The sequence below is a fragment of the Hypanus sabinus genome (assembly GCF_030144855.1).
Source record: "Hypanus sabinus isolate sHypSab1 chromosome X1 unlocalized genomic scaffold, sHypSab1.hap1 SUPER_X1_unloc_21, whole genome shotgun sequence".
In the NCBI taxonomy this organism is placed as follows: Eukaryota; Metazoa; Chordata; class Chondrichthyes; order Myliobatiformes; family Dasyatidae; genus Hypanus; species Hypanus sabinus.
In genome coordinates this window covers 287,501-296,440 of record NW_026778970.1, presented here as the reverse complement: position 1 = coordinate 296,440, position 8,940 = coordinate 287,501, and the positions used below count along the sequence as shown (strand labels likewise).

At 53.7% G+C, this 8,940-nt stretch overlaps 1 protein-coding gene across 1 annotated transcript in view; it reads right to left on the bottom strand.

Moving 5' to 3' along the window:
- Positions 1 to 330: 330 nt before the first annotated feature.
- Positions 331 to 8,940, bottom strand: part of LOC132385639 (keratin, type I cytoskeletal 19-like) — a 28,795-nt gene continuing 20,185 nt past the window's right edge. Inside the window, exons 5-8 of the mRNA XM_059957824.1 lie at positions 6,439 to 6,564; positions 3,227 to 3,447; positions 2,841 to 2,878; positions 331 to 547 (exon numbers count right to left, since the gene is read on the bottom strand). Coding sequence (XP_059813807.1) covers positions 444 to 547; positions 2,841 to 2,878; positions 3,227 to 3,447; positions 6,439 to 6,564 — 489 coding nt within the window. The 3' untranslated portion in view covers positions 331 to 443. The remainder of the gene's footprint in view (positions 548 to 2,840; positions 2,879 to 3,226; positions 3,448 to 6,438; positions 6,565 to 8,940) is intronic.

The following is an 8,940-nucleotide window of genomic DNA, read 5'->3' as shown; positions in this document are numbered from 1 at the left end:
TAATACTGATACATGTCATGTTAGCTTCTCCTTCTCAAACGGCAGGGTGAATTCTATCATCGTATGGTCACGGCCTCCTAAGAGTTCCTTTACCTTAAGCTTCCTAATCAAATCTGGGCCAGTCCAGAACTGACATTCCCCTACTGGGCTCAACCACAAGCTGTTCTAAAAACCCATCTCACAACCTTTCCTACAAAGTCCCTCTCTTGGGGTCCAGCACCAGCTGAACTTTGTCAATCTACCGGCACGTTGAAATCCCCCCGCGACTTTCGCAGCTTTGGCCGTTTCCCAACCCACGCCAAATAAACCATGCAATCGTTTAATCCATCACCAGAAACTACTTTATTTAAGGCCGGCAGAACCCCAAGAAGCAAGTTATAATTTGTAAGCTAATGGCATTTATGTCTTCTGAAGTTTATCACAACTGGGTGAGAAGAGGTCGGTTAAATGGTTGCCTCTTTAACCTCTTGATGAGAGTCAACGACCTGCCCATCAACGAGTTTTTCAGTTATAGTGATGATCTTCTTTTTGGTAATCACCTCCGGTTCTGTAAGAAATAAGCGAGGAAACCATTATGAAATAGGCACAGAACAACGGATGGCCCAGCACAGGACAAAGTTGGCCCCTCGAGGATCAAAGTGGTCACCTGTGCGGAGAGCTGAAAGCCATTGGGGAAGATCAAAGACTCACCCACAGACTGTAGCCCACACTGCACCAGAGTACGTGGATCCCAGACACCTGGGGAACCACCATGGGAGGACATAAGAACAGACGAAATCGGAGCAGGAGTCGGCCATCAGGTCCCTCGAGGCTGCTCCACCATTCAATAGGATCAGTCCTGACACCAGTCCTAAAGTCAGTCCTGACGAAGGGTCTCGGCCCAAGACATTGACTGCACATTTCAACGGACGCTGCCCGACCTGCTGAGTTCAGCCAGCTTTTGTATGTGCCCAATAAGATTGGGCCACAGACTCATCTCCACCGACCTGCATTTTCCCCAGAACCCTTAATTCCCTACGATGCAAAAAAATCTATCCGACCTCATCTTAAATATATTTACTGAGGTCACCCCCACTGCTTCACTGGGCAGAGGTTTCCACAGATTCACCACTCTCCGGGGGAGAAACAACATTTCCTCCTCATCTCCATCCTAAATCTACTCCACTGAATCTTGAGGCTGTGCACCCTAGTTCCAGTCTCACCCACCAGTGGAAACAACTTCCCTGCATCTATCTTATCTATCCTTTTCAGAATTTTATACGTTTCTATAAGATCTCCTCTCATTCTTCTGAATTCCAGCAAGTACAGTCCCAGGCGACTCAATCTCTCCTCGTAGTCTAACCCCCTCATCTCTGGAATCAACCTGGTGAACCTCCTCTGCACCGCCTCCAAAGCCGGTCTATCCTTCCTCGAGTACGGAGACCAGAACTGCACGCAGTACTCCGGGTGCGGCCTCACCAGTACCCTGTACAGTCGCGGCATGACCTCCCTGCTCGTATATTCAACTGAAGACATCTCAGGGTCATCTTACTCGACACGAGGAAGTTTAGGTTGGCGAGGCAGCAAAGCAGTCAGCGGAGAACAAATACAGCGCCAACCGTCACCCATCGGTTCAAATCCCACCACTGCCTGTAAGGAGCGTGTAAGTTTTCCCTGTGACACGTGAGAGTTAGTGAACATCCTCTCCACATCCACTCTATCTATGTCCTCTTGTCCTAGACTCCCCCACTATAGGAAACATCCTCTCCACATCCACTCTATCTGTGTCCCCGGTCCTAGACACCCGCACTAAAGGAAACATCCTCTCCACATCCACTCTATCTGTGTCCTCTGGTCCTAGACTCCCCCACTATAGGAAACATCCTCTCCACATCCACTCTATCTGTGTCCTCTGGTCCTAGACTCCCCCAATATAGGAAACATCCTCTCCACATCCACTCTATCTGTGTCCCCGGTCCTAGACACCCGCACTAAAGGAAACATCCTCTCCACATCCACTCTATCTGTGTCCTCTGGTCCTAGACTCCCCCACTATAGGAAACATCCTCTCCACATCCACTCTATCTGTGTCCTCTGGTCCTAGACTCCCCCAATATAGGAAACATCCTCTCCACATCCACTCTATCTGTGTCCTCTGGTCCTAGACTCCCCCAATATAGGAAACATCCTCTCCACATCCACTCTATCTGTGTCCTCTGGTCCTAGACTCCCCCACTACAGGAACATCCTCTCCACATCCACTCTGTCTGTGTCCTCTGGTTCTAGACTCCCCCACTACAGGAAACATCCTCTCCACATCCACTCTATCTGTGTCCCCGGTCCTAGACACCCGCACTATAGGAAACATCCTCCCCACATCCACTCTATCTGTGTCTTCTGGTCCTAGACTGCCCCACTATAGGAAACATCCTCCCCACATCCACTCTGTCTGTGTCTTCTGGTCCGAGACTCCCCCAATATAGGAAACATCCTCCCCACGTCCACTCAACATTGGGGAAAGTTCTGTCAAACTCAGACAGGGACATTCCCGCCCTCGCAGGTGATATCATCTCTGGCCGACGGGGAGGATGAGATTCACGGTGAGATCCAGCGGCCAGGAAGGAGGTTCTGCAATGCTCCCACGCAGAGTGAAGGACATGACAGGACACAGGAGACGTCACGGTCGCCCACGGCAACCGGGGAAGACCCCGGTTTGTGACGCTTGTTCGTCCCGCTGGACCTGGACTTCCGGGCCCCCTTACAGTGGCTTTTCCGACTTTAAAATCCCCCCCACCCAGGACACCTGTCAGCCTCGGAAACACCGGAGGACCAGCGGTGGTGAGCAGAGAATCTGTACTTACCCCTGATCGTTTCTATGGTATGGACTTGAGTAGAGTAGCTGTGGGAGAGAGAGAGAGAACAACAGTCAGACACCAAGAAAAAATAACTGATCGATTAAACTGGCCGTAGTGCAGAGGTTGGTGAACCAGGTTCAATTCCCACTTCCCCCCCCACCCCCCAGCTCCGCGGCCTCACGGGCTCCCGACTTCCTCCCACGGTCCAGAGACGCGGAACACAGAACATTCCGGCTGTGGGAGGCCGAGTTGACAAAGCAGAGAGAAAACCTCGTGCCAAGCTATGTCACCTTTACTTTTCGCTGCATCGGCTATGCAGAGGGGGAGGGGTCCGTTAACAGTTCGGCAGTGGGTCTGCACTCTGCTCTGGTCTACCACGCTCCCCGCCTCACCTGAAGTCCTCTCCTTCCAGCAGGCGGCGGTAGGTGGCGATCTCCATCTCCAGCCGGGTTTTGATGTCCAACAGCCGTGCGTACTCGTCGCACTGCCTCCGTGTCTCGGCCAGGATCTGGGCCAGCTCGGCCTCCCGCTGGTCCAGCAGGTCCTGGAGGTGGTACAGCTGCTCGGAGTAGCGAACTTCTACGTTCTGGAGGCTCTCTTCCAAGGATGCTTTCTGCGTTCAGAGGCTGAGAGTCAGTAACCCTGTCGGTGCGTGCTGGGAGAGAACGGAGTGAGAGATTCGACACCGGCTCGGGGGGAGACTGGATTCGACACTGGCTCGGGCGGAGACTGGATTCGACACTGGCTCAGGGGGAGACTGGATTCGACACTGGCTCAGGGGGAGATTGGATTTGACACTGGCTCGGGGGGAGACTGGATTCGACACTGGCTCAGGGGGAGACTGGATTCGACACTGGCTCAGGGGGAGATTGGATTCGACACTGGCTCAGGGGGAGATTGGATTCGACACTGGCTCAGGGGGAGATTGGATTCGACACTGGCTCGGGGGAGATTGGATTCGACACTGGCTCGGGCGGAGACTGGATTCGACACTGGCTCAGGGGGAGATTGGATTCGACACTGGCTCAGGGGGAGATTGGATTAGACACCGGCTGAGGGGGAGATTGGATTCGACACCGGCTCAGGGGGAGATTGGATTCGACACCGGCTCGGGGGGAGACTGGATTCGACGCCGGTTCGGGGAGAGACTGGATTCGACACTGGCTCAGGGGGAGACTGGATTCGACGCTGGTTCGGGGAGAGACTGGATTCGACACCGGCTCGGGGGGAGACTGGATTCGACACCGGCTCGGGGGGAGACTGGATTCGACGCTGCTTCGGGGAGAGACTGGATTCGACACCGGCTCGGGGAGAGACTGGATTCGACGCTGCTTCGGGGAGAGACTGGATTCGACACCGGCTCAGGGAGAGATTGGATTCGACACTGGCTCAGGGGGGAGATTGGATTCGACATTGGCTCAGTTCGAGATTGGATTCGACACTGGCTCGGGGGGAGATTGGATTCGACACTGGCTCGGGGGGAGATTGGATTCGACACTGGCTCGGGGGGAGATTGGATTCGACACTGGCTCAGTTCGAGATTGGATTCGACGCTGGCTCAGTTCGAGATTGGATTCGACGCTGGCTCAGGGGGAGATTGGATTCGACGCTGGCTCAGGGGGGGGATCGGCTTCGACACTGGTTCAGGGGGAGATTGGATTCGACATTGGCTCAGTTCGAGATTGGATTCGACACTGGCTCGGGGGGAGATTGGATTCGACACTGGCTCGGGGGGAGATTGGATTCGACACTGGCTCGGGGGGAGATTGGATTCGACACTGGCTCAGGGAGAGATTGGATTCGACACTGGCTCAGGGGGGAGATTGGATTCGACATTGGCTCAGTTCGAGATTGGATTCGACACTGGCTCGGGGGGAGATTGGATTCGACACTGGCTCGGGGGGAGATTGGATTCGACACTGGCTCGGGGGGAGATTGGATTCGACACTGGCTCGGGGGGAGATTGGATTCGACACTGGCTCAGTTCGAGATTGGATTCGACGCTGGCTCAGTTCGAGATTGGATTCGACGCTGGCTCAGGGGGAGATTGGATTCGACACAGGCACAGGGGGAGATTGGATTCGACACCGGCTCAGGGGGAGATTGGATTCGACACCGGCTCAGGGGGAGATTGGATTCGACACCGGCTCGGGGAGAGACTGGATTTGACACGGGCTCTGGGGGAGACTGGATTCGACACTGGCTCAGTTCGAGATTGGATTCGACACTGGCTCAGGGGGGAGATTGGATTCGACATTGGCTCAGTTCGAGATTGGATTCGACACTGGCTCGGGGGGAGATTGGATTCGACACTGGCTCGGGGGGAGATTGGATTCGACACTGGCTCGGGGGGAGATTGGATTCGACACTGGCTCAGTTCGAGATTGGATTCGACGCTGGCTCAGTTCGAGATTGGATTCGACGCTGGCTCAGGGGGAGATTGGATTCGACGCTGGCTCAGGGGGGGGATCGGCTTCGACACTGGTTCAGGGGGAGATCGGATTCGACACTGGCTCAGGGGGGGATGGGATTCGACACTGGCTCGGGGGGGGACGGGATTCGACACTGGCTCAGGGGGAGATTGGATTCAACACTGGCTCAGGCGGAGACTGGATTCGACACTGGCTCGGGGGGAGATTGGATTCAACACTGGCTCGGGCGGAGACTGGATTCGACACTGGCTCGGGGGGAGATTGGATTCGACACTGGCTCAGGGGGAGATTAGATTCGACACTGGCTCAGGAGTAGATTGGATTTGACACTGGCTCAGGGGGAGATTGGATTCGACACTGGCTCAGGGGGAGATTGGATTCGACACTGGCTCAGGGGGAGATTGGATTCGTCACTGGCTCGGGGAGATTGGATTCGACACTGGCTCAGGGGGAGATTGGATTCGACACTGGCTCAGGGGGTGATTGGATTTGACACTGGCTCAGGGGGAGATTGGATTCGACACTGGCTCAGGGGGAGATTGGATTCGACACTGGCTCAGGGGGAGATTGAATTCGACACTGGCTCAGGCGGAGATTGAATTCGACACTGGCTCACGGGGAGATTGGATTCGACACTGGCTCAGGGGGAGATTGGATTCGACACTGGCTCACGGGGAGATTGGATTCGACACTGGCTCACGGGGAGATTGGATTCGACACTGGCTCAAGGGGAGATTGGATTTAAAATTGGCTTGGCAGGAGACGGAACTGAAAGATATCTTCCAGGTAGATTAGTTTTGACACCGGCTCAGCTGGAGATTGGAATCAACACCGGGAACAGAATAAGATTGGATTCAACCTTGGCCTAACAAGCTTAACCTTGGGCAAGCTGGGAAAATGGGTTGAATATGTCAGATGGAATTTAATTTGTGTACTGATGCAGTTTGGGTGGACCGACCGGGGTGGGACTTACACAGTGAGCATGAGACAAGCTGCCTCTGGAACTGGTGGATGGGAGGGGGTGGGGGTTCGATTTCTTAACTTAGAGTGCTATGATCTGGGAGTGGGACACTACAGTCAACATGGTGTAGATGGGCCGAACGGCCTGTTTCTGTTCCGCTGTGCTATACGATGAGACAAACCGATGGGGTGAAAATCTCACGGCCACTCACCAAACTGAGCAGCGACTGGCGATCAATCTCCACCGTCTGCAGCACGCGTCTGTGCTCGTTCAGCTGCACCTTCTCCGTGCCCACAATCTGGGTGTTCGTCGCCACGGACTGCTGAACGAAGGACGACTGCAAAGAAACGCCCGGCGTTAGCGCTCCAGAAGGACAACGGCCCCAGCATCATCCCGGTGAGCTGCCGCCACCCCGGGGTTCGCGGTTCGAGCGACGACGTCGCGGGCTCAGCGCGTTCTGCAGGTCGGAGGTCAATGTGAGGAACTCAAGCAATCTCCCTCACGGACCGTCTCTGCCTCCTCCGGGTGCTCCAGTCCCTCCCACAGTCCAAAGGTGGACGGGTCAGTCGGTCAGCTGGTCAATGTAAATTGTCCTGCGGTTGGGTTAGCGTTCAATAGGTGGGTTTCATTGGTCTGGGAGTCCGTGATCCATTAGGTCAATTGCGTCCACTCCATTATGGCTGATTGATTAACCCTCTCAACTCCACTCTCCTGCCTTCTCACCGTCACCTTTGATGCCCTGGCCAGTCGAGATCCCATCAACCTCTGTTATAAATACACCCAATGACTTGGCTACCACAGCCGTAACTGGTAATGAATTCCACAGATTCACTATTCTCTGGCTAATGAAACCCCTCCCCATTTCTGTATTTAATGGATGTTCCTCTATTCTGAGACTGTCATCTGGTCCTAGACTCCCCCACCATAGGAAACATCCTCTCCACGTCCACTCTATCTGTGTCCTCTGGTCCTAGACTCCCCCGCTATAGGAAACATCCTCTCCACATCCACTCTATCTGTGTCCTCTGGTCCTAGACTCCCCCACTATAGGAAACATCCTCTCCACATCCACTCTATCTGTGTCCTCTGGTCCTAGACTCCACCACTATAGGAAACATCCTCTCCACATCCACTCTGTCTGTGTCCACTGGTCCTAGACGCCCCCACTATAGGAAACATCCACTCCACATCCACTCTATCTGTGTCCTCCGGTCCTAGACTCCCCCACTGTAGGAAACATCCTCTCCACATCCACTCTATCTGTGTCATCTGATCCTAGACTCCCCCACTCTTGGAAACATCCTCTCCACATCCACTCTATCTGTGTCCTCTGGTCCTATACTCCCCCACTATAGGAAACATCCTCTCCACATCCACTCTATCTGTGTCCCCTGGTCCTAGACTCCACCACTATAGGAAACATCCTCTCCACATCCACTGTATCTGTGTCCACTGGTCCTAGACTCCCCCACTATAGGAAACATCCTCTCCACATCCACTCTGTCTGTGTCGTCTGGTCCTAGACTCCCCCACTATAGGAAACATCCTCTCCACATCCACTCTAACTGTGTCCTCTGGTCCTAGACTCCCCCACTCTCGGAAACATCCTCTCCACATCCACTCTATTTGTGCCCTCTGGTCCTAGACTCCCCCACTATAGGAAACATCCTCTCCACATCCACTCTATTTGTGCCCTCTGGTCCTAGACTCCCCCACTCTTGGAAACATCCTCTCCACATCCACTCTATTTGTGCCCTCTGGTCCCAGACTCCCCCACTATAGGAAACATCCTCTCCACATCCACTCTATCTGTGTCCTCTGGTCCTAGTCTCCCCCACTATAGGAAACACCCTCTCCACATCCACTCTATCTGTGTCCTCTGGTCCTAGACTCCCCCACTATAGGAAACATCCTCTCCACATCCACTCTATCTGTGTCCTCTGGTCCTAGACTCCCCCACTCTTGGAAACATCCTCTCCACATCCACTCTATTTGTGCCCTCTGGTCCCAGACTCCCCCACTATAGGAAACATCCTCTCCACATCCACTCTATCTGTGTCCTCTGGTCCTAGTCTCCCCCACTATAGGAAACACCCTCTCCACATCCACTCTATCTGTGTCCTCTGGTCCTAGACTCCCCCACTATAGGAAACATCCTCTCCACATCCACTCTATCTGTGTCCTCTGGTCCTAGACTCCCCCACTATAGGAAACATCCTCTCCACATCCACTCTATCTGTGTCCTCTGGTCCTAGTCTCCCCCACTATAGGAAACACCCTCTCCACATCCACTCTATCTGTGTCCTCTGGTCCTAGACTCCCCCACTATAGGAAACATCCTCTCCACATCCACTCTATCTGTGTCCTCTGGTCCTAGACTCCCCCACTCTCGGAAACATCCTCTCCACATCCACTCTATCTGACCTTTCAAGATTTCATACGGTTTCAATGAGATCCCTTCTGAACTCAAGCCAGTACAGGCCAGAGTCATGGAAAGATCTTCATACGTTAACCCTTTCATTCCGGGGATCATTCTTGTGAATCTTCTTCGAACCCTCTCAAATGTTAGCACATCCTTCCTTAGATACGGGACCCCAAACTGCTCCCTGTACTCGATTTGCCATCTGATCAGAGGCTTATAAAGCCTCAGCATCACATCCTTGCTTTCATTGAACACAGAAAATACTGCTCCCTATACTCTAAGTGCCTTTCC